Below are 25514 nucleotides of genomic sequence, written 5' to 3'. Positions count from 1 at the left end.
TAATTGATGGAACCATGATCACTATCACAAAAAAAGAGAGTGTCTGCCTGTCAATTCATGACTTAAGGCTCAAGCGTAGTTGGGTTATGCAGCATGACAATAATCCAAATCACACAAGCAAGTTAATTAACCTCTGTATGGCTCAAGCAAAACAAAGTTATTAAGTTTTTAAGTGGTAAGGCCAAAGTCCTGACTTAAATCCCATTTAGATGCTGAGGCAAGACATTTAACAGGCTGTTCATACTCAAAAACCCTCAAATGTAGCCAAATAAAAACATTTCTTCAAAGAAGAGTGGGCTAAAATTCTTCCACAGTGATGTGCAAGATTCGAAGCAAGATATTACAAATGTTTGATTGCAGTTGTTACTGTCAAGGATGGCAATTTGAATAAACTGTATTATACAGTATATTGTATAATAATTCAGATTCGTCAAACTGTGATGCACTGTATATTCTGACACCTTTCTATCAGAACCAGATTTAACTTCCTCAGCAATTTGAGCTACAGTAGCTCATCTGTTGGATCGGACCACACGGGCCAGGCTTCGCTCCCCATGTGCATCAATGAGCCTTGGCCGTCCATGACCCTGTTGCCGGTTTACTACTGTTACTTCCTTGGACCACTTTTGATAGATACTGACCACTGCAGACCGGGAACACCCAGTTATCTAGCCATCACAATTTGGCCCTTGTCAAATTTGCTCAAATTCTTATGCTTGCCCATTTTTCCTGCTTCTAACACATCAACTTTGAGGATAAAATGTTCACTTGCTGCCTAATATATCCCACCCACTAACAGGTGCCGTGATGAAGAGATAATCAGTGTTATTCACTTCCCCTGTCAGTGGTTATAATGTTATGCCTGGTATATTACAATCAGTTGGAAGATTTGAAACACTTAAATGTGGTAAATTAGCAAAAATAAAAGACATTTGTAGAGGGGCAAATACTGTACAGCACTGTACAGTGGGGCTTAAGGTTTTCTGAAATTAAATATAATGTTTTTAATTACAAATGCTGGGATAACACTGATCATTAGATTTTAAATGAACTTGTGGAGGTCGTGTCCTGCAATGTCCATAATTTGACTATGAGTGCATGTCATTACAGCAACATGAGGACATAAATACATTCTAAAAAGTTTTAAAATTCATGTGTCTAAAAATGTAAACCTTTTATGATTTGTAATAGTAAAAAAAGCAAAATCAAACAGAATAATGTTCTCTAGTGTTATGTTACATATGCTATGAAAGAGTGGGCATTTTCAACATACTGCTGCAAAGTCTTTAATATTTTGAGTGATGGCAAGTATAGTAGTATTCAATGTAGGAGATGATTAACTGTATCACACTGTCATGGCAGGAGAAACACAGTGTGCCAATGTTTGTTTTTCAGGTTACAATCTTTTGAATGAGTTCCGTCTGGCTGAGTCTAGAGGCGTAAGGCTGGTGGAAGGATCAGAACCAGATTCGGTAGCATACCGAGTCAATCCCTCCCTTCACCTCAGGAAGAGCTTGAGGTAATGTAGTAAAGGAAAACAAACTATTAAGTTACATATCTAATGGTTGACCTTTTATGTAAAACATAGACAATAGTTTTAGCCTGCATTTTCATTCCAGCTCCAAAACAAACAACCACAAGCTTTTATTGGCTATGGGAAAGAGAGGAGCTATGTATGGGTAATGCAGGTGGTGCAAAGAATTAAGGCCAACTACCATGCCAGGGTTCATTGAGTCTCAGACACACGAGAAGTGTTTAGTTTAATGCAACATGTGGTACCCAGGAGGAAGGGTAATTTTTTGTTTTACATTAATGAATTTTCCATTGGTCCTGTGATTCCATGCCCTTTTAAAATCAGCAGCCTTTAATTCCTGTTGCCGACTACTAATCGTTTTAATGACATTATTTAATACCAGTGAAACAAACTAAAACTTTCTGCTTTCAAAACTATCTGAAGTCCAATAAATATTACACATAAATTAATTTCTATTTTTGTTTTTTTCTTAGCTGCATTATTATCTATTATTTACAAAAAAATGAAAAACATAATTACTACATGGCAAAATATCATGCATATTTTTTACATTTATTACTTTTTAATTACATAAGGTAAAACAAATAATAATAATGTATTTTTGTTCTTATTATTTTTATTATTAGTTACAAATAGTAAAACTGTAACAGTAGTGCTTTTAAATTGGTTTATGGTGTGCATTTACTGTGTGACTCAAAAATGTATGTTGTTCTATTATTAATTTATGGCCCCATAAGTGTACATATTTTAAATTATGGCGCCCAGGTGGCGCAGCGGGATGTTACGCTTGCACACTAGCACCGAGTTTCTGAACTCCTCGGTTCGAAACTCGGTGTTGCCTCCGGTCGGCACCATATAGCGGGCATAATTGGCAGTGCCTGCAGCAGATACTAATTGGCCACCGTATCTGCAGGGTGGGGGCCAGACTATGTGTGGGTGGGTGGGTCTTCATATGCTGTGTAAGGAAGATTGCACGTCACTGTACACGCCTCTTCCGACATGTGCACAGCCCTCCTCTTCTCGTCCCTGCATTCTGCACAGGCGTCTCTTCCGACAATCAGGGTGGCGAAAGAGACGCCTGTGCAGAATGCAGGGACGAGAAGAGGAGGGCTGTGCACATGTCGGAAGAGGCGTGTACAGTGACGTGCTCTCCTCGGATGCAATCTGGTATCTCTGGTAGCAGAGGAAGACAAAATTTAGTGTGCTAAATCGGGAGGAAAATGGGGAGAAAATGCATGTGCTATGGCCTTTACAGTTACCATATCTCAACCCAGTTAGCATCTATTAAAGATTTTGTACCAAATTAAACAACCCTTACCAACACATTGTCAAAACACTACTTCAAAAATTTATATTTTGGAAGAATGGTGTTTTACCCCTTCAGTAGTACATTTGTAGAATCTATGGCCCAACACATTGCAAATACACTTGTTTTTTCTCTTTAATGTGTCCCTTCTGTATGTACTTTGTACACTGTATAGCCAGTGAGAAAGCAAGGTTGTACTTAAATGTCTTAGTCCAATACAACTTATAACACAATAATGTATTATGTTGTTAATGCCATAGAATGAATCAGTGTGCTAGCATCAGGTCTTCTAGGCAAAGAAGTACTTTCTCCATGTGTTGGGTCTTTCTTTTTTGTGTGTGGGCCAAGTAAACTGTCCTCAGTGAACTCCTTCAGCTCGACAACCCATCCATGTTTACATTTTAAAAGAGCAGTGCACGTTAGTGCAATTCAGCAACCTTGTATGGTAGGCAAAATGTGGTCAGCAGCATCAAAAAACAGAGAGGGGTGTGAGTGGGGGCCTCTAAACAAATATGTGCACAAATGTGCATTGTGCAACAAGCATATTGTTCTTGGAAACACTGACTGCTAATTTCAGCAAATTGGCATGGGATAAAAACAAAGCAAAAAGCACAGAAGCTATAACACATAAACAAATGGCAAAATGGAACCATGAAACGTGGGAATAGAACAAAAGAAGAAATAAGGACTGCATAAATGCACAAATTAGTTTAAGAACTGTATACAAATAACAAATCCAAACATCTCCTGTTAAACATGTTAACCCTCTTTTTTGTTTTAATCCATCCAGTGATGTTTACCCAGAAGGTCTACCAACTGACTTCTCAGTCATTGCCACCTTCAAGATAACCTTGGCTGCAGCTAAGACCTCCTGGAACCTCTGGCAGGTCAGTGACACGGAAGGTCGGGATCTGGTAGGACTGCGATTTCATGGTGATGCCAGAACGCTGGACTTCTTTTATGTGAGCCCTAGCAAATCACAAATGCTGCGCACCTTCCATGGGGTGGAAAAACTGTTCGATGGAGAGTGGCACAAACTGGCTCTTAGTGTGAAGGGAGATCGGGCAAAGCTGTTGGTCGACTGTGAGGAGGTGAGCACTGAGCCACTGGATGAGCCCAGGCCAATCATCCGTCATGGCTACACCTCTATTGCCAAGAGAGCGGCTGGTGATCGTTCTGTCTCTGTAAGTATCTTAATGCCAATGAATAATGCTTTTTAAAGCACCAGTCACAGTGATATAGAATACCAGTGGTTCCAAAACATTAAACTTTATCTATCTAAGTACTTTCTCTAGCTCTCTACACATTTACACAATGAAACACAAGTGAGCTTAATGCCTTTGTATGTATTTTAGATATTAAATATAAGAATTAACCTTCAAAAAACACAGTTATTCAGCACAGAATAATTTAACAGAATATGCAGTTTAGAATATGCAGACTTCATGTACAAACAAAATCCGAAGCAATATCAGTAAGGTTTTCTTGCTCTGAAGTTAGTGAAGTTAGTTGGTTGCAGCAGGGGCAGCAAAGAATGGATGATCCACTTGTTTACACAGTCTGTCTCAGAAAGAAAACTGGCATAACCTTGCAGCCAATGCAACATTTAACACAGCAGTCTTTAACTCACACAACAACACATTTTACAGTAATGCAATGAAGACATTATTATCAGATTTATATAATGTAACTGACAGGTGAAGTGAATAACACTGATTATCTCATCACGGCACCTGTTAGTAGGTGGGATATATTAGGCAGCATGTGAACATTTTATCCTCAAAGTTGATGTGTTAGAAGCAGGAAAAATTTGAGTGAATTTGACAAGGGCCAAACTGTGATGGCTAGACGACTGGGTCAGAGCATCTCCAAAACTGCAGCCCTTGTGGGGTGTTTCCGGTCTGCGGTGGTCAGTATCTATCAAAAGTGGTCCAAAGAAGAAACAGTGGTAAACCTGTGACAGGCTCAGTGATGCACGTGGGGGAGCAAAGGCTGGGCCGTGTGGTCCAAACCAACAGACGAGCTACATTTACATTTACATTTTCAGCATTTAGCAGACGCTTTTATCCAAAGCGACTTACACAGTGAGCGGAACACAATGAGAAATTGAGGGTTAAGGGCCTTGCTCAGGGACCCAACAGTGGCAACTTGGTGGTGGCGGGTCTTGAACCGGCAACCTTCTGTTGTTTACTAGTCCAGTACCTTAACCACTGAGCTATCACTGGCCCAATCTAGCTACTGTAGCTCAGATTGCTGAAGAAGTTAATGCTGGTTCTGATAGAAAGGTGTCAGAATACACAGTGCATCACAGTTTGTTGTGTATGGGGCTGCATAGCCGCAGACCAGTCAGGGTGCCCATGCTGACCCCTGTCCACCGCCGAAAGCGCCAACAATGGGCATGTGAGCATCAGAACAGGACCTCGAAGCAATGGAAGAAGGTGGCCTGGTCTGATGAATCATATTTTCTTTTACATCACGTGTATGGCCGGGTGCGTGTGCGTCGCTTACCTGGGGAACACATGGCACCAGGATGCACTATGGGAAGAAGGCAAGCTGGCGGAGGAAGTGTGATGCTTTGGGCAATGTCCTGCTGGAAAACCTTGGGTCCTGCCATCCATGTGGATGTTACTTTGACACATAGCACCTACCTAAGCACTGTTGCAGACCATGTACACCCTTTCATGGAAATGGTTTCCCTGATGGCTGTGGCCTCTTTCAGCAAGATAATGCACCTTGCCACAAAGCAAAAATGCTTCAGGAATGGTTTTAGGAGCACAACAACGAGTTTAAAGTGTTGACTTGGCCTCCACATTCCCCAGATCTCAATCCAATGGCGCATCTGTGGGATGTGCTGGACAAACAAGTCCGATCCATGGAGGCCCCACCTCGCAACTTACAGGAGTTAAATGATCTGCTGCTAACATCATGGTGCCAGATACCACAGCACACCTTCAGGGGTCTAGTGGAGACCATGCCTTGACGGGTCAGTGCTGTTTTGGCAGCAAAAGGCAAACCAACACAATATTAGGAAGGTGGTCATAACGTTATGCCTAATCGGTGTATTTTAAAGATAATTAAATTAATCTTAAATTCGGTGATGTGCCATTTTGGTTGTTCTATGAGAAGCATAATCGCCAAAAAGTAGAATAAAAGCAGTGCTAGAATCTGTGATTTGTTCATTCTTCTAAATGTCTTTAACTAACAAAAGTACAAAGAAATTACTTAAAGTTTTGACTGACCAACTTTACGGTTCGTAAGAATTAGGTAGGGCCTTACTATTAGGTATTATTAAGTTAAAATGTGATACCCTTTAATAAACTAGTGCCCTGTTCGTGATGTATTCCTGTCTTGCAGAGCAAACAGGTAACTAACTACCTTGAGCAGCACATTATGCAGGTAATAGAGTGGTTGTGTGTTGCAAAGCAATGTAGGTTCTTGGGATCTTGTTTTGATCCATGCCTGTCACTGTCTAAAAGATGTTTGACATATTTTTACCACAGATCTTCTCTTCAGAAACTCCAGATTACTTCCATCTCACAAAAACAAGCCCATAGGTTGGCTGGCTACTCTAAATTGCCCATAATGTGTGATGCCCTGCAATGTATCTGTTCTATGTTGTATTGCTGCCTTATGGCCAGTTTTATAGAGATGGTCAGGGTTATAAACGTATTGTGATATAATGTAAATTTACTGTGAAACTGATATTGTTTAGAATACTACTTGACTTTTGAATAGGCTGAGTATTATATTGTCCATAATCATAACACTGTTATTTTAAAATGTTCACCCTGCTGCCTTTGATTAGGTGGACCTGCAGAAGATGCATGTTTCCTGTGATGCTGACCAGGCCTATTCTGAAGGCTGCTGCGAGCTTTCCAGTGTGGTAAGTTAGCCTATGAGGTCTAACTGTGTGTTTCTTGTCCTTTTATCAAGGTCCTTACTGTCTTTCTCCTTAATCCTGTCCTTTTCAGTGTGGGGGATATGCAGAGAGAGGACTCAGAGCTGGAAGAGGCACAGCCAAATGTAAATGTGTTCATGGACAACCAGGTCCTCAGGGAAGTCCTGGACCTAAGGTAACTAAGTTCCAACCTCATAAAAGTCCTTTCCCAAGAACTTGGCATGTACCTGGAATTATGCTGATCTACATGTCCATCAACAGGGTCATACAGGTCTGCCAGGAAACCCAGGGGAACCAGGCAGAGTTGGAAATTGGGTAAGAACACCTAGTCCGAATGTTATACCTCTGTGTAGGATTTAAACAGCAGTTAACAGTAGCTAATGGATATCTTAATAAGGGATCATTAGGGACTGGTAAGAAAACATGGTGAGTCATGAGTCAGAGGTGGAGTGCAAATGAAAAGAGAGAGGGAAAGAGATAGACATGGAGAGAAGGAGCAAATGGGGGTGGATCTGGCCAGGTTTAGGGGTGAAGTTGTGGAAAATGGCAGTGAAAGCACTATTAGGTGAAGGCCTGATGAAAACAGCAAGAAACAGGCCTTTTTTACTCTCTTTGCACAGACAATGTAATCATTTTAGGCAGACAATGTAATCATTTTAAAAGCCTGGTTGTTGCAACAGGTTTTGCATGTAAAATTACAACCCCAAATCAGAAAAAGTTGGGACAGTATGGAAAATGCAAATAAAATAAAAATGCAATGTTCCTTAAATTGTATTTGATTGCAGACCTGATGAACCTGATATATTTCATGTTTTATCTGCTCAACTTCATTTCATTTATTAATAAACCTTAATTCTTGCATTTTAGGCCTGCAACACATTCCGAAAAAAGTTGGGACGGAGGCAATTTAGGGCTAGTAATAAGGTGAAAAAACTAAATAATGATGCAATTTTAAACATGTGATGTCAACAGGTGATTGTAATCATGGTTTGGTACAAAAGGAGCATCCAGGAAAGGCTGAGTCTTTGTAGAGCAAAGATGATCAGAGGATCTCCACTCAACAATATCTGATATAACCACATGGGTGAGGGATTACTTTGGCAAACCTTTGTCAAGCACTACAATACAGAGTTACATGCACAAATACCACTTAAAACTTTACTGTGCAAAAAAGAAGTCCTTTGTTAACCATGTAAAGAAGCGCTGTCAACTTCTCGGGGCTTAGAGGCATCTAGGATGGACAATCACACAGTGAAAACATGTATTGTGGTCAGATGAATCAGCATTCCAGGTCTTTTTTTGGAAAAAATGGACGCCGTGTGCTCCGGACGGAAGACGGAAAGGACCATCCAGACATCAGCAACATGTTATCAGCAACAAGTCCAAAAGACAGGGTCTGTCATGGTATGGGGCTGTGTGTGGCAAAGGTCATTAACACTTCTGTGATGGCAGCATTAATGCAGAAAAGTACATTGAGATCTGTACAAGGCAACATATGCTGCCTTAAACGCGTCATACTGCCTGCAGTCCTGACCTGCCCCCAATAGAGAATTTTGAAAGGAAAAATATGACAATGACAATCCCATACTGTTGCACATCTTAAGACATGTTTGCAGGAAGAATGGAACAAAATAAAACCTGAAACACTAAATCGCTTGGTATCCTTGGTGCCAAAACATTTTTAGGTGTGGTAAAAATGAATGCCAACATTACAAAGTGGTAAATGCTTTACTATCCCAACTTTTTTTGGAATGTGTTTTTTGGAATCCTGTCTGCAATCAAATAAAACTCAAAGTAAATGCAAGAAACTCAGTTTTTTTATTATTATTTGCTTTTTCCATCCCGTCCCAACTTTTTCTGATTTGGGGTTGTACATATATTTATTCCAGTGGGCTTGCTGTCAATACGTGTTTATTTTCTGGTGCAAATATTATTCACCATAGAAACTAGTAAAACATTTATACACAGTTAAAATTTTGTTGAACTTTGACCTGTGAATTGATCTCTGTCACCAGTATCTCAACTCCACTATTGTGTTGATCTCTAAAGTGGCAGTGCTAAAAAGACTTTTATACACTATTACTCAACTTAACTTAAATTTATTTTAATTTGAATTTTTATTGTTCACAGATGCCAAGTTAGCTTAGATTGTTAAGTTTAAGGTTCACATTGCCTATACACTGATCAGGCAAAACATTATGACCACCTTCCTAATATTGTGTTGGTCCCCCTTTTACTGCCAAAACAGCCCTGACCCATCGAGGCATGGACTCCACTAGACTCCTAAAGGTGTGCTGTGGTATCTGGCACCAAGATGTTAGCAGCAGATCTTTTAAGTGTAAGTTGTGAGGTGGGGCCTCCATGGATTGGACTTGTTTGTCCAGTACATCCCACAGATGCTCGATTGGATTGAGATCTGGAGAAAATTGGGGGCCAAGTTAACACCTCAAACTCGTTTTTGACACCTTTCTATCAACATTAACTTCTTCAGCAATTTGAGCTACAGTAGCTCGTCTGTTGGATCGGACCTCACGGGTCAGCCTTTGCTCCCCACGTGCATCAATGAGCCTTGGCCGTCCATGACCCTGTAGCTGGTTTACCACTGTTCCTTCCTTGGACCACTTTTGATAGATACTGACCACTGCAGACCGGGAACACCCCACAAGAGCTGCAGTTTTGGAGATGCTCTAACCCAGTCTTTTAGCCATCACAATTTGAAGAGATAGTCAGTGTTATTCACTTCACCTGTCAGTGCTGATAATGTTATGCCTGGTCGGTGTATATAGGCATTGTATATAATACACAATTTGGTCCCCCAAGTTTAGGTATAGCTAAAATGCTACGTCACAACTACATTGCTAAATAACCCACATTTATCTTTGCCTAGCCATGCCTACTTTGTAAAGCCATGCCAATGGCAGTTTTCTGTTGTGACCAGGATAATGCTGACATGCAAATTATGCCAGTGTTTTACAGATGGAAAAGATCAAATACCTAAATTAAAACAGATTAGTCAAGGAGTCAGGTGCTATGAGAATTTGAGAAAGGGTTTAGCATATGATTTTATGTATTTTAATAGGGTTTTCCGAATGTCAGAATGTATCCTAGAAATCACAGATGTAGCCATCTTTGTTTAATAGGACCTTCCCCTTGACACATAAATTCGAGACAATGACGGGAGTTAGAAAAAACATAAATTTCACTACCCTGATAGCACCATCTAACTATGAAAATATAAAATGCTCATGGAATTTTTAAAATGCATTTTCTCCCCTTTTTCTCCCAACTTTTTAGCATATCCAATTACCCAATTGCATTATGCTTCCTCTCTACTTATGCTTATCCTTGCCCTGGTTGAGGGGAATATAGCGATACTAACACACACCCCCTCTGACACGTGTGCAGTAGCCGACTGCATCTTTTCACCTGCACGAGGCGAGTTCATATGTGGATCAGCTTTGTATACAAAGAGCCACACCCTGATCGCATGTATCGACTCTGTATAGGCGCCATCAATCAGCCGGCAGAGGTCGTAATTGCATCAGTTATGAGGGAATCCCTGACCGACTCCCACCCTGTATGAACAATAGCCAATTGTTCTTCATGTAGGCGCCCAGCCTGCCGGATGGCAGAGCTGAGTTTTAAATCGACGAGTTCAAAATATCAGCTCTGGTGTGCTAGCGTGTTTCAGATATGGGCAGGACTAAGCAGGATGGGGTCTCTCTCCCATGATGAGAAAAGAGTGCTCTCAGGGTGTGTCTCTCCGTACACAACGCTGAGCTGCACTGCACTCGTCAAAGTGTAGGTGATAAGATGCATGCTGCCCATGTGTCAGAGGGGGCGTGGGTTAGCTTCATTGGCATTGGTGGAGAGGAAGCATGACGCAATTGGGCAATTGGACGCTCTTTGGAGAAAAAGGGGAGAAAAAAGGGGAAACAAAAAAAAAGTAAATAAAATGTCCTAAAATACATACTACAATTGCTGAATAGATAAGGTATGAAAAAGAGACTTTAAAGGATGTTGTCCCATTCCTATACAGTTACAGTGGTCTGGTATGCCTGATATTGGATAAATAAACAAAATGTTAAACAATGCAGTTGGTGCTGAAAGACTCAAAATGAGTGGGTCTGAGATCATGCAACAAATGCACAAGCAGTGTTTCACAATCAGATTAATTAGAGGACGAGGCCCAGGGCATCAGGATCCACTTACTTTGTGTACATTTGGCTTAAGGTTTTTTTCCTGGGCAATTCTTTCCACTCCAGACTTCTGACTAATTTAAAGTCTTTGATGTGTATCCATTTCCCAGTACTCAGCAGTGGGCTGGAACAAAGGGCATAAAACACAGCCCTTCCTGAAAGTAATCTCTATTTAAAGAGAAAATACACTATCAGGTTGTAACAGTAAAGATGTCCAACACTCTTTGCTTAACCAGTGCTGGCTGTGATTAGTCTTAGTTTTTTTTTAACAGTTAGTGTGTTTTACAGCCAAAAATGCTTGTGTTTATGCCTCCCTAATGAAAAAATTCTGAGGTTTTCCTGCCCAGCACTGGCACTCAGCATATTCGCTATACCATGTGGCCTTACACCAGACAAATTGTACTGTTCTTCCGCAACCTTTATTCTCCAAGGTTCATTTACTCATAGATAACTTGTTTTAATGAACTGCCTTCAGATGAAGTTGCTTACAATAAAACACTAATAAAGTATGTGCTTGTTTATAAGTGAATTGATTAGATAAGGGAACAGGAATAGACTAACAGCCAATTAGACAACTGGCTTTACTGGTGCAAAGCAACAATTAGGGCTTGTTCTAGCATTAATATACCACTGAAGCATCTTTTAATGACTTTATTCAACCCCTTCATGACAAGCGTCATAACCTTTGACAAGCCTTGATGGACCTTGTGATATGCTTGGGATCAGTGTCCTGTTAGAGGGTTTAATGACACCCAAGCTTCAGCTTCCTCACAGAGTGCATGGACATTTTGAATCCATACTGAGAAAGAAAAGCAGCCTTAGATAATCACAGAGTCACCAACATGCTTCATTGTAGTCAGGGTGTTCTTTTCAGCATATGCTTTATTTGGGCCTGAAAAGTTCCAGTTTTTGTTCATCGCTTCACAGAACTGAATCTCAAAACCTCTGTGGCTTATTTGTATGGTTTATGCAAATTGGACCAGACTTTTATTGTGCTTTTGGGTCAGTAGAGGTATACGTCTTGGAGTTTGGGCATGGAGACCTTCAGTGTTTGGTATGGGTCTTTTTGTGCAAACTAAAACCATAGTGCCTGCTGCCACCAAATCTTGCTGCAGGTCTTTTGCAGTCACTTAAGGGTTTTTGACCACCTGATTCCTCAGAAATCTGGTGGCACTGATTATTGCCCCCTTTTTTTGGCCACATCCAGGTAGTGTAGCCAGTGTTTCTTTAACTTTAAACTTGCCAACTCTGCTTGCAACTGTATCTCTAGGAACATTTTTTTAAAATGCATTTTTCTCCCCATTTTTCCTCCCGATTTAGCGCATCCAATTTGTCTTCCGCTGCTGACAGACTCCAGATTTGCATCCAAGGAGAGCACGCCGCTGCCCACGCCTTCTTTACATGTGCAGATCCCTCCTCTTCTCGTCCGCGCTTCCTGCACGGGCGTCTCTTCTGCCAATCAGGGTCCTTACACAGCGTATGAAGACCCACCCACCCACACATAGTCCGGTCCCCACCCTGCACATACGGTGGCCAATTAGTATCTGCTGCAGGCACTGCCAATTATGCCTGCCAGATGGCGCCCAGCCGACTGGTGGCAACACCGAGCCTCGACCCGGGAGTTCAGAAACTCGGTGCTGGTGTGTCAGCGGAATATCCCGCTGCGCCACCTGGGAGCCTCTCTAGGAACATTTAGTGTCTTTGCAAATTTTTTTTTTGCATCATTTTCCTTGTTTGTGCAAGGCAATTATCTCTTCTCCCAACTTTTTGGACAGCTCTCTTAACTTGGCTATATTTCTAACATGCAATTTTCACAGTCAACAAATCCCTAACCAGTCCAAGTGTTTTATCTCAAGCACATCTGATGCAACTAATGAAGCCCTTGATTTGCAAATGGGTGCTCCTAAGAGTGATTTTATTCATGGGGTTAAACAGTTCTGAGCTTGCAGTAGTCATTAAAAGTGCCATGAGTTAAATTTGGAGAAACCACATGTTAGATTAATTGTGTTGAGCTATGTAAATTGTTCTTGTTTCATTAGTTTATTGCAAACAGCTGACAGTTTGTGAATTTTGCTAATAAACCTACTTTGCACTGAGGGTTGAATAATTTTGATTGCAACTGTAGCATCACCCAAATTCTATTAAACTTCATTTAATGGACTGCAACCTGTGACAGGACTGTCATTATTTTTAAAGCTTTATGATTTTATTTTTATTGTGTTTCTGCCCTGAACTTTATGCTTGCAAGCATTCCTGACCCTGATGCAGCATTCTTTGCTTTTGAAAGTTTTGGTGTTGCAAAACTGTCTCAGAAGCGCTGGTGGAACATATGTAGGTGTCCTTAAGTTGCTTTGGAGCTCTCTGGTTTTCATCACTATTTTACTTTTAATTTTTAAAATAAGCTTTTTTTTATTTAGTGGACTAATGATCAAAGCCAAGTTTTGGAGATTTACTTAGGTCTTTTGCTGTTAGTCCTTTTTTGGTTATTTTTTTCTTTAAGTGTTACGGGCGGCATGGTGGCTCGGTGGGTAGCACTGTCGCCTCACAGCAAGAAGGTCCTGGGTTCGATCTCCAGGTGGGGTGGTCCGGGTCCTTTCTGTGTGGAGTTTGCGTGTTCTCCCCGTGTCTGCGTGGGTTTCCTCCGGGAGCTCCGGTTTCCTCCCACAGTCCAAAGCAAGTAAGGTGAATTGGAGATACTAAATTGTCCATGACTGTGTTTGACATTAAACTTGTGAACTGAGAAATCTTGTGTACGAGTAACTACCGTTTCTGTCATGAATATAACCAAAGTGTAAAACATGACGTTAAAATCCTAATAAACAAATATACAAACTTTAAGCATTACACATTGTGCTGGTGGTAGATCTTTACAAGGTGCACACTGCCAGGAAGAAGCCACCATACTGATTTCTCCAATTCTAAAGTCCACTGACATTTGTTTTGGTGTAATTAGACACAGATCTAATCAACCCACACCTCCAATATCATCTCCATAATTAAAACACTAATTCTAAAAGTATTTTTTCCTGCCTGGACTATAAATTAGTGTGTATTTATCCAATACAAATGTCTTATCACTTCAGATACAAAACAGGGAGGTCAGTAATATAATCTATGGCTAGCTGTGAACAGGATCACTGGGGTATGGGTAAGACACAGTGGTGGGCACAGTGCATGGGACCTTGGTTTTTAAACAAGATGTACATGAGTATACATACCGGTGGAGTTCTTTCTCCATGTCAGGCTTTTGCGTAATCAATTCCATGGTGCGTCTTGTCACCTGTTGCCCCAAGGCTGTAGCGATGTGGGCCCAGCTAATGAGCTTATCTCTTAGCTGTGCGGGAACAAACCTTAAACCCTTTGGGCAATTAGAGAACATTTTGTTAGGAGAGATAAATTTTTTTGCTTATCTAAGTCATATTTTATTGCCCAGAGTTAAACCAGGTAGAAAACATTGCTCATTGGGCCTGTCGGACTTACAGTAATTTTGCAGCCATTAGATATTCTAGGTTCTTATTATATGCGGAGATTGTGAATGGGTGATCAACTTTCTCAGGCCTGTGTCACCATTCTTCCAGTGCTAATTTAATGGCCAACAGTTTTCAATCTCCGATGTCGTAATTTTATTCTGTGGGGTTCAGCTTTCATGAGACGAAGGCCACTGGATTAAGCTTATTGAATTAACATTAAAAAACAGAAAGATCTAAGTGAGTTATCTGTGCCTTTATTACAAACTCATCAGTAACTGATGAGTTAACTCACCGGTGTGGTGTCAGTAGCAAAGTATGGAATTGGGAATGGGAATCATTTGATTGTGCATTGCATGGAACAGCAATCAAATGATGTGACACACCACAGTAGAAGCACAGTCGCCCTCGGCTTGCTCAACAGGGGTTTTTGTATCTGTTGGTCCTGGATTTTGTAAAGTTGCTTTGAGACAATGTCTATTGTAAAAAGCGCTATATAAATAAAGTTGACTTGACTTGACTCGAGTCTTTGTTTTAGCCGACATGCTCTCTCTTCAGTGCTGGTCTAAGCTGCATGGGTCCGGGAATCGGGTCATTGGTCATCACAGAAACACTTGACTTAGGTTTGGGTCTTCTCCTCAGTAGGTTATCCAGAATGATTGTGAGGTCTATTAAATTGTTCAATGAGGAGAATTTGTCTCTGCATGCTAGTTTAGTTAGTATGTTCTTATTCAGATCCTGCTGAAATGATTTAATTAGAGCCAGCAAATTCCATCTATTACAGGCGGCCAGCACGGATCCTGCTGCATCCAAAATGTAGTGAGGATACCTCGTTGAGGGTTAGGATGCAAATGCAGGTTTATTAACAGAACAGGCAAAGGTATGGATAAGGACAATCCAAAAACCATACTCAAATTAAGAAGAACAATAGTTGAATGATCTGCAAACAACACAACAAAGAAAAGACAAAACTTGTGGTCCAAGAAAATGTAGCTCTGGCCAAAATGCTCAGAAGGTCAGAAAAACAGGCTCTAAATAAATGTAACTCGCACTGGTCTGCAAACTCAAAGGGGCCTAAATAAATGACAAACAAGAAAGGGTAATGCAGGACAGATGAACACAATCAAATGTAATCAACGGAACTAAAACACAGGTGTTGAAAACGTTGAAACATCAGGGGCAGAAAATCGATAGGAACAAAACCAGGCTCAGACCAGTGTAAGCACTAACAGATATTAATGTTATTGTAGGGGCCACGTGGAGAAACTGGAGAATATGGAAATATAGGCGAACCTGGTCCTAAGGTAAGATGACTTTATCGAGATATATTTTTGCTTAGATTTAATTTCTGCTTATCAGAGATAACATTTGTTTTCCAGCTGTCCCCGCTGGCATGATCTACAGTATGTGTGGCTTATTTGTGATAGTATCTACTGTGAAAAAAAATTCTATTAAGAGGACACTAACCTAAAATGAATACGCTACCCTAGGGCTACACTGGGATCAAAGGAGAGAAGGGAATGAGAGGACTGTTTGGGCCAGAGGTAAACGATCATTATCAGTATGGTCTTTGCTGTTCTGCTTTTAAACTTTGGTAATCTTGAATTCTTTTGCAGGGAGATAGAGGACCTAAAGGGCTGAAAGGTCTACCTGGTGCAGCAGGCTATAAGGTAAGCAGCAGGCAATGACAAGAAACTAACGATTCATCCCATTTAATTAAATTTTACATCATTTAATTACAAGAACTATTTAAATGTATTGTTTTGCATTAACTTGCCAAACTGAAAGCTGTTCTTTTATTAAAAATGCACGATATTCCCTTTACAACTTTAGGGAGTACGAGGGTCTCCTGGAGAGAGAGGTGAGACTGGGCAACCAGGAGAGAGTGTAAGCTGGAGCATTATTAAAGCTTTGCTTTATATCATTGTTTTTTAACAATGCTTTTGCATCACTTCATGTTTGCTGTTAAATAAGAAGTGACTCATTTGCTCCTCGTTGCCTCTTCCAGGGATCTCCGGGAGATCGGGGATATGAGGGAATTCCCGGATATCAGGGAGTAAAGGTACAGTTAGTGCTTTTATTTGTTTTTCTCACAATAGCCAAATTTCAACACTGTGCTGTCAAACTGTCCCATTGTTTCCATGTTTTCTTCTCTAAAGGGAGAAGAGGGTCCTTCTGGACAGGACGGACCTCCCGGACGAATGGGCCTGCAGGTATGGAAACAAGCTGGAGGCCCCAGTGCATTGTGCTCCAGTACTTACCACAATGACTTCCAAGATGCCTGTTACAATAATAAATTCAAACCCAGCCTTCTCTAATATTTCCCATGCTTGTATTACCTACCACATGTTAAATACCATTGGGTCCACAAAAGAATTCTTACAAATTTATGTTTTGGGGCTTCAAAATGTGTGGAGTTGAAGACTGGAGGGTTATGGGTTAGGTTTCATTGAGGGTATTGTTTTACAATGTGTACATATTAATTTAAATCTGTATTTGTAAGGTACATTTGGTTGATTAGCAAAACTGAACTGGTATTTGGAAAAATCAAACCTGCAATGCAAATTCAAACCAATGGAGCCTATCCCAGCTTTTGAATGGGCACAAGGCACACAGTAACACCCTGGACGGGGCGCCAGTCCATCGCAGGGCAGACACACATACACACACCAGAGATGGGCACACACAGCAACTTCATACTCGACTCGGACTTGTTTCAAATGACTCGGACTCGACTCGTGACTCACAAAAAAATGACTTGTATACAACAAAAGTCAGCAACATAAGTGTGACAATTATATATATTGTAGCGTCGGCGTCGAGAATGGGATAGGAAATTGCTCTTTTTGTGAACATGTGGACAAACACCCATTCACACACATAGACATTCATACCACATTCACACAGCCACACAGCTGATGATGCATTTCTCGCGTAGCCAGCCCACTTCCAGCGCTGAGCAACACGGTCACGGTAGATCTTGATACCACAGCCGCAAGTCCTTCTGGGTAAAGCTCCGCCCCCTTCTCGTCCACAGCAGCGGGTCGCTAATATATATATATATATGATCCGACATAATTTTGATCATGTCATTTTCTGCAAATGTTTTAGCCAGTGTAGCGATGAAGCGTCGCTACTAAAAATGGTGGAATACGTAGTGCACTTCACAGTAAATGTGAATGGAACGCTCCTACAGAATTGGCGCTAATGATTGTAAGAACCGCTTTCTGAACCAATTAGACCTTCTGATTTTAATTTTTAGTAAGAAATGCTGTTATTTGCATGTATTTAGTTTGCAGCGTCACACAGATGATTGTCAATGAAACGCTTGATTGGCTTTCTAACAAGTTCGTGTTTTACTTCACAACCGGGAAAAGTTTGGAGGTTTTTAATTATAAGCACATTTACAAAATAATGGATTTTTTGTTGTGTTTGGGATTTTGCCCACTGTGCTGTAATTTGTAATGAAAACAAAACGTCAGTTTAAGCTTTTAACTGGTACCTAGGAAAGTAAAGGCACTAGGTAAAACGCCAAAATACAGTCGCTAATCTGTTGTTGTTTTTTATCTAAACTTACATATTATTTGTTTATTTCTATGCTGGATTTCCAATAAATGTTTTGTGTATATTATATTGACTCGTGACTTGACTCGGACTCTAGCCTAAAGACATGTGACTTGACTCGGACTCGTATTTTGTGACTTGTGAACATCTCTGACACACACACACACACACCCATTCACGCAATTTAGTGTCTCAAATTAACCTGACTGCATGTTTTTTTTGGATTGTGGGAGGAAACCCGAGCTCCCGGAGGAAACCCACGCAGACACGGGGAGAACATGTAAATTTCACACACAAAGGATCTGGGCCTGGGGATCGAACCCAGGACCTTCTTGCTGTAAGGCGACAGTGCTACCCACCGAGCCACCATGCCACCTTTTTTTTGTACCTGTACTGCTTTATTTTTAAATGATTTATAATAATAAAGAGTTGGGTATTTGCTTAACTATAGGGTATTGTGGGAGATTCTGGTGAGAGAGGAACAACTGGAGAAAAAGGAAAGCCTGTAAGTATTCTTCTTTACATACTTGTATTAACTTTAATATTGCACTTTATAATTTACCTAACTCGACAGTTCACAATTGACTATTCACTATTAATTACATTTATTTTAATTTTACCCAGGGTATTCAAGGTCCAAAGGGAAGAGTCGGAGGCATGGGAGAAACGGTAGCCATATTTTAGCATATTTAACATTATTTGATTATTTAATATGAATGTATTTTCCATCTTAAAGGGCTAGTTATTAAAAAAAATACTTTGAGGTTAAGGTGGTCAGAAGTGATGCAAAGCAAATGTTTAATGCACACATGGCAGTAGTTTTTTCTGGTAAAAGTTACTGCTTAGTAGATACATCAAGGGCCACAGGGATAATGTGTAGAAAAAGCCTCTCCCCTCATCTATTTCAACATTTTAATAGTATTTTTTTTATAGTTAAAGTATTTAATACATTTTAAAGCATTAAAAGTAGTACTTTGAAACCCATATATGTACAGTATATTTACATATATTGTGATTTGTTGTAAAATATATGAGTATCTGGGCTAGGCTAGACCTACGTAGTCTCATTTTTATACTCTCTATTTTGTACCCAGTTAACCAGTTGTAAATACTGTGTTTTTTACAGGGCATTGTTGGTGATCCAGGCTTGCCTGGGAGGGATGGAGACCCTGGCATCGAGGTTCATAGTTAATAGAACTAATCTGTGCATGATTCACGATTTCCCCACATTTCACTACATTTTACATTTGTGCTAAACTCTGACTTGTTTTCCTCACAGGCTTATCAAGGTCTCCAGGGGCCTGAGGGTAGAATTGGAAAAGCTGGCGAAAGGGTAACATTAATATTACTTATAATACAATAATAATTCGCAAAATTGGACCAAAATTTTACTACCTCATGTATTTGGCAGGATTTTAATTCCCATTTGTTTACATTCTAATGGATTTAAATAAGTTTAGATGCATACTGGGTGCATTAACACCTGCTCTATTATATGCATAATTTCTATCTGAATACAATTCTGATTCCTAAGATGCTTAAAATGACCAAATATCATTTGTAAAGACAATGGCTGTTTTAAACAGGGTGAAAATGGTGATCAGGGGCTTCCAGGGGAAATGGGTCCTCAAGGACGCACCGTAAGTAGTTTTCAGTACCTTGCCTTAATCTCTTTTATGCAATTTTACTACAATTACTGAATACGTTTGAACCCTGTAGAGTTTATGTTAACTGGCAAAAATAAACTCTTACTTTAATTATACAATCTCCAGGGCCTGCAGGGTTATAAGGGCTCTGCTGGTAAGCCAGGAAGACCTGGATTTATTGGTCCCCCAGGAAGAACAGTAAGTGTTCTGTACATGGAATACAGAAAAAATATTTTAAAATATGCATATTACCTCTAATTGTTCTACTTCTAATTAATATTACTTAATGTATGGCATTGCATTTCTAGGGACATATAGGATTACCTGGAAGACCAGGCTTAAAGGTAATGAATTATACTTTCTCCACTAAAGCATGCTCCTGTTTTCCAGCAATATCCAACAACAGACTCTGATCTTTATTTGCTTAGATCCAAGAATGCGTATGCAGTCTAATCAATAGACATGTTCTTAGGACTATATTGCTTCTGAATTACTAAGAATAACTTTTCTAATGATATTGCACAACCAGTTAAGGCAGACGCAGGAATTAAATGCTGTGATCACTTAACAATCCCTAATAGTGATAGTACCTATAGTCTTTTTATAATGGTAAGATGTTTATAAATCAGGTATTCAATGTGTAATCTTAATCTTTTAAATTATATTTTCATACTTGCCATCATTGAAAAGTATGGAATTAGCAATGCATAAACAGTTCTCATATACGACAAAAGTCTTAGGCCACCATTGGATTTATTGTTTTAGCAATGCTATAACGACCATATATGATACATATACACCTACCAGGCATAATGTTATGACCACTGACAGGTGAAGTAAATAACACTGATTATCTTGTCATCACGACACCTGTTAGTGGGTGGGATATATTAGGCGACAAGTGAACATTTTATCCTCAAAGTTGATGTGTTAGAAGCAGGAAAAATGGGCAAGCATAAGGATTTGAGCGAGTTTGACAAGGGCCAAACTGTGATGGCTAGACGACTTGGTCAGAGCATCTCCAAAACTGCAGCTCTTGTGGGGTGTTCCCGGTCTGCAGTGGTCAGTATCTATCAAAAATGGTCCAAGGAAGGAACAGTGGTAAACCGGCGACAGGGTCATGGGCGGCCAAGGCTCATTGTTGCACGTGGGGAGCGAAGGCTGGCTCGTGTGGTCTGATCCAACAGACGAGCTACTGTAGCTCAAATTGCTGAAGAAGTTAATGTTGGTTCTGATAGAAAGGCGTCAGAATACACAGTGCATCACAGTTGCAGGGCTGTTTTGGCAGCAAAAGGGGGACCAGCACAATATTAGGAAGGTGGTCAAAATGTTATGCCTGAAAATTAAGGAAATTTGTATGCTGCACAAAATACTGAATAAAATCAGAAAAAAACTGCTTCTACTGGCTAAATTGGCAAGTATTTATTGTGACCCCCTTGAACAATAGCAGGAGCCTGGCTCTCTAAAACCTAAGTAGAATGGAACCCTAATTAATGTCATTGCTAACACCCCTATTTATCCTACAATTTTAAGTCAGATTGACTGCTATAAAAAAGGTTTTTACACCAGGTTTGTGCAAGACATGCTTGAGCATAAAATACAAATGTTGTATGAATGTAATTCATTGAAAGACCAACTTTCAGTCACATCATTACATACAAACTGCAGAAGATCACAGAATTTGACAGACATAAAATCATATTTTTTGCATCAGCAAGGCAACTATCAAAGGGAAATTAGCAAACTAGATACTCAAAATGTGGTATTCAAGCTTTTATAAGTTAAAGAATCGGGAGAGATTAAAGACAACAAATTGACTGGAAGGCAAAGAAAACTTTTAAAATCTGATGTGATGTTTTTTGAGAGACTGAAAGAAGTCGAGCAAAGACCTGGCTCAGCATCTGACAGCTTCCTCAAGATGCCGAATTGACTCCTCTATAGTTCGAAAAAGCTTGATCAAAAATTGTCTTTTTGAAAGAGTAGCAGCCAAGAAACCACTTTTACGAAAGGGGATCAGGGTGAAAAGGATGCATCATGCAATTTCTTCTGGTAGACACCTGATTGGGAATGGTTTTATTTTTCTGCATGATGACCAAGCACAGTAATGCAGTCATATATGGAGAGAAAAAAAAACACTGACAGTCATGGACTAGCCTCCACAGAGTCCAGACCTGAATATTATAGAAGCAGTATGGGATCACCTGGATAGAGAAAAAAAAAAGACAGCTTAATCTGAAGAGGTTCTCTGTCTATTGCTGAAAAATATACCAGAAGAGGACAAAATTTAAGATATGCTTAGTGACAAGGGAAGTAACACTAAATGCTGACTTTTACCTGTAGAGTAGTGTTCTGGATGTTTTTTTTGTGTATGTATTTCCTGCATTTTCTGTTTATATCTTAGTAAAGATAAAGTTAAAGTTGGGACACTATAGAAAATGAAAAAAAAAATCTGGGACTACTTTGGCAAACCTTTGTCAAACACTACAATACAGAGGTACATTCACAAATACAACTTAAAACTATATTATGCAAAAAAGCCTTATGTTAACCATATTCAGTAACATTCAGGCATCTGGGATGGACAGTCATACAGTGAAAATGTGTATTGTGGTGAGACTTAATCAGTTTTTTAAAGGTTTTTGGAAGAAATAAACGCTGATTGTGTCAGACTAAACACTAATGATTAGTTAGTAACTAATGATTAGTATTAAGTCCAAAAGTCAGGGTCTGTCATGGTATAGGGTTGTGTCTGTGCCCTTGGTAAAGGTAATTAACACTTCTGTGATGGCAGCATTAATGCAGAAATGTACATTGAGATTTTAGGTTAACATATGCTGCCTTTAGAACGTCATCTCTTCCAGGGACGTTCATGCATTTGTCAACAATACAATGCAAAACCACATGCTGCAAACATTACAAAGGCATGGCTGCGGAAGAAGAGGGTACGGGTACTGGACTGACCTGCCTGTGGTTCTGACCTGCCCTCAATAGAAAATGTGTGTAGTATTTTTAAAATAAAAAATGCGACAGAGTACAATTTTGTTGCATACCTTTAAGATGTGTTTGCAGACTTCATTGCTTGGTATCCTCAGTGCCAAAAAACAGCTTTTCAGTGTTGTAAGAAGGAATGGCAGCATTTCAGTTAATGGGTAAACAGATAAAACATCTTGGGTTCATAGTTTCTGCATTGAAACAAAAGTCAATGTAAGAAACACTACATTTCTTTTTTATTTGCTTTTTCCATACTGTCGATTTGGGTTAGTAATGTGTTTTTTTAGCATTTAAAAAAAAGATTAGGAACATCTGTTCTTAACCTCTACAGCTAAAACTGTGCATTAGATTAATACTTGCCTTTTATTTTTCTTAATTTACACATGCCATGGGAAATGATTGCACATTTGACAAATCGTAATTAAATGTTAGATAAGCAATTCTTCACTGGCACGATTATGTACTTTGCAGCCAACATTCTAAAAAAACCTGAGAGCACCTGTAATGTGCTGTAAGGTGGACAAGTTACAGTTCAGTACAGTACAGTAAACATGATTGTAGACATCTAACATTTTTAAATTCTTTAATCATGGTGTCATCTCTGGCCTGCACTGGCAAAAAGAGATCATGTGCAACCATCTGGCACAGTAAAAGAGCCACACAACAAAGTATCTTTGACTAAAAACAGTAACTTCTCTGTTCTCATGCCAGTGTTGGTGCTCTTCTTACATTTGACCTTATAAAATTGCCATGCTTAATTTACCCAGAAAAAGTCCCATTCCAAAAAAAAAAGTTGAATGCATGTAGATAATTTTTCTAGGGAATTTTAGGTCATTATTGTAAATTGATGTATTTTCAAACCCCAGGAATAAGATTGATAAACATGAAAGCGCTTAAAAGGCTTTAAAGCAATAAAAGCATATTCTGCTAGCACACCTGCACCGAGATTCTAAACTCCTCGGTTCGAAACTCTACATTGCCCCGGTTTGGCTGGGTGCCATCTAGTGGGCATAATTGGCAGTGCCTGCAGGGAGGGATGACAGGAATATGTGGGCGGGGTCTTCAAACTCTGTGTTAGGACCCTGATTGGTCTAACTAAAAGCTGCTCAAAGTGTTCTGTTTTTATAATAATGTATTCACTTGTGTATCTTATAGGGAGACATTGGCATTCCTGAAATTCAAGGAGTAAAAGGCCAAAAGGTATTAAAACACAAATATTTATTACATATTCTGCACAAAAAAGTTCTATGTATTTGTATTTTTACAGTTGTTAAGCTTTACATTAAGCTTTACTTTTTTTTTGTTTATGCAGGGAGCGACAGGAGTAAAAGGTCCCAAAGGAAGTGTAAGGATCTTCTAAATGTTTCAGAAGTTGTTTACTGTTTTTATATGCACAGATCTGACCATCGGAATTCATTTGGTTTGAAGGGACTGGGAAAATTTGACTTTTAAAAGTGGAAAATGCTAACATTACATTTCCTTCTGTTTGTGGCTCTAAGAATATTCATGGACTAGTAATCAAAAGGTTCCTGGTTCAAGCCTCACCACTGCCAGGTTGCTGCTGTTGGGCCCTTAACCCTCAATTGCTCAGATTGTATACTGTAACTGTACTGTAAGTCGCTTTGGATAACGGTGTCTGCTAAATGCTGAAAATGATAATGTAATGTAAATGTTTGTTCACTGTTTTTATAATTGCATAGTTAAAGCTGTATTGACCAAAACAGTGTATTACCTGTAACACTACCACTTCTTCTTCTTCTTCTCCTGGGCCTTTGTCCCGCTCGGTTGCGGGGTCAGCGCTTTGGCGGATCATGATCTGCGCATCGATTTGGCACAATTTTTACGCCGGATGCCCTTCCTGACACAACCCTCCCTATTTTATCCGGGCTTGGGACCGGCACTACAATGCACTGGTTTGTGCATCTAGCGGCTAGGTATCTATAGGACAATTCAGTGTTTCCAATTAGCCTGGTGGCATGTCTTTGGACTGTGGGAGGAAACCGGAGCACCCAAGGAAACCCACGCGGACACGGGGAGAACATGCAAACTCCACACAGAAAGGATCTGGACAGAACCCAGGACCTTCTTGTTGTGAGGCGACAGTGCTACCCACTAAGCCACCGTGCCGCCCAACCTGTAACACTACCACTAATTCTCTGAAATCACTTGTTTTTTTCCTGAATATCAAATTTCTTTTTTTTACAATTAACCTTTTCTACTTAATTAGTGTATCTCTATAAAGTCTATTCCTGCAATTGGTTACCAGGTCAAGGAACATGGTATATTGTTATTGTGTATGTTAAAGGTTGGAGAAAGAGGTGAACTAGGGCCACAGGGAGGCCAGGGGAAGCGAGGCCCAGTTGGAGAATCTGGTCACAAAGGCAGTGTTGGGACCCAAGGTGTCACTGGAGATCAAGGGCCAGATGGTTTTCAAGGACCTCCAGGGCCACCAGTGAGTAATGCAAAAATGTCATTTTTACCAGTCAGTTTACTGTTTTTTTATATTAAGAATAGCAAAAATATTTAATTAACCAAGTGGTGCAGCCCGCTCCCAGTGTGGGTCCAAACGTGGGGTCCACTCTGGAGAAGAGCCATCACACTGTCTCTAGGGCAGCTTGCTTATTTCAGGCACTTCATAAGGGTTCTAAGTTCCCACAGAAAGAAAAAATATGCCACCCAAGTGGCATTGCAAAATAATAATAAAATTATTGCCTTATTTTTGTTACTATACTAGTCATCTTTCCCCAAGATTTTGTAGTGCATCTGTAGGATTTTGTGCCCATGTACTTAATGAGTATTTCTCAGGACAGGCATTGCCTGGCTCACACTGGATATTCCAGTTTATCCCAATGGTGTTAATTGGAGTTGCAGTTAAGACACCTGAGTCCCACTGAACTCTTTAATTAAGT

General features: G+C 40.0%; 1 protein-coding gene across 1 annotated transcript in view; it reads left to right on the top strand.

The window, feature by feature from the left end:
* The first annotated feature begins 1301 nt into the window (after window positions 1-1301).
* zmp:0000000760 (collagen alpha-1(IX) chain) overlaps window positions 1302-25514 on the top strand; it is a 34842-nt gene continuing 10629 nt past the window's right edge. The window contains exons 1-22 of the mRNA XM_062996349.1: window positions 1302-1308; window positions 1396-1519; window positions 3631-4024; window positions 6646-6723; window positions 6812-6913; window positions 7000-7053; window positions 15655-15708; window positions 15895-15948; window positions 16021-16074; window positions 16238-16291; window positions 16413-16466; window positions 16564-16617; window positions 18420-18473; window positions 18593-18637; window positions 19095-19148; window positions 19248-19301; window positions 19555-19608; window positions 19741-19812; window positions 19923-19958; window positions 23761-23805; window positions 23918-23950; window positions 24911-25057. Of these exons, the coding sequence (XP_062852419.1) occupies window positions 1302-1308; window positions 1396-1519; window positions 3631-4024; window positions 6646-6723; window positions 6812-6913; window positions 7000-7053; window positions 15655-15708; window positions 15895-15948; window positions 16021-16074; window positions 16238-16291; window positions 16413-16466; window positions 16564-16617; window positions 18420-18473; window positions 18593-18637; window positions 19095-19148; window positions 19248-19301; window positions 19555-19608; window positions 19741-19812; window positions 19923-19958; window positions 23761-23805; window positions 23918-23950; window positions 24911-25057 (1677 nt within the window). The remainder of the gene's footprint in view (window positions 1309-1395; window positions 1520-3630; window positions 4025-6645; window positions 6724-6811; window positions 6914-6999; window positions 7054-15654; window positions 15709-15894; window positions 15949-16020; window positions 16075-16237; window positions 16292-16412; window positions 16467-16563; window positions 16618-18419; window positions 18474-18592; window positions 18638-19094; window positions 19149-19247; window positions 19302-19554; window positions 19609-19740; window positions 19813-19922; window positions 19959-23760; window positions 23806-23917; window positions 23951-24910; window positions 25058-25514) is intronic.

Source organism: Trichomycterus rosablanca, chromosome 5 (assembly GCF_030014385.1).
Source record: "Trichomycterus rosablanca isolate fTriRos1 chromosome 5, fTriRos1.hap1, whole genome shotgun sequence".
NCBI lineage: Eukaryota > Metazoa > Chordata > Actinopteri > Siluriformes > Trichomycteridae > Trichomycterus > Trichomycterus rosablanca.
This window is presented reverse-complemented; position numbering and strand designations above follow the sequence as displayed.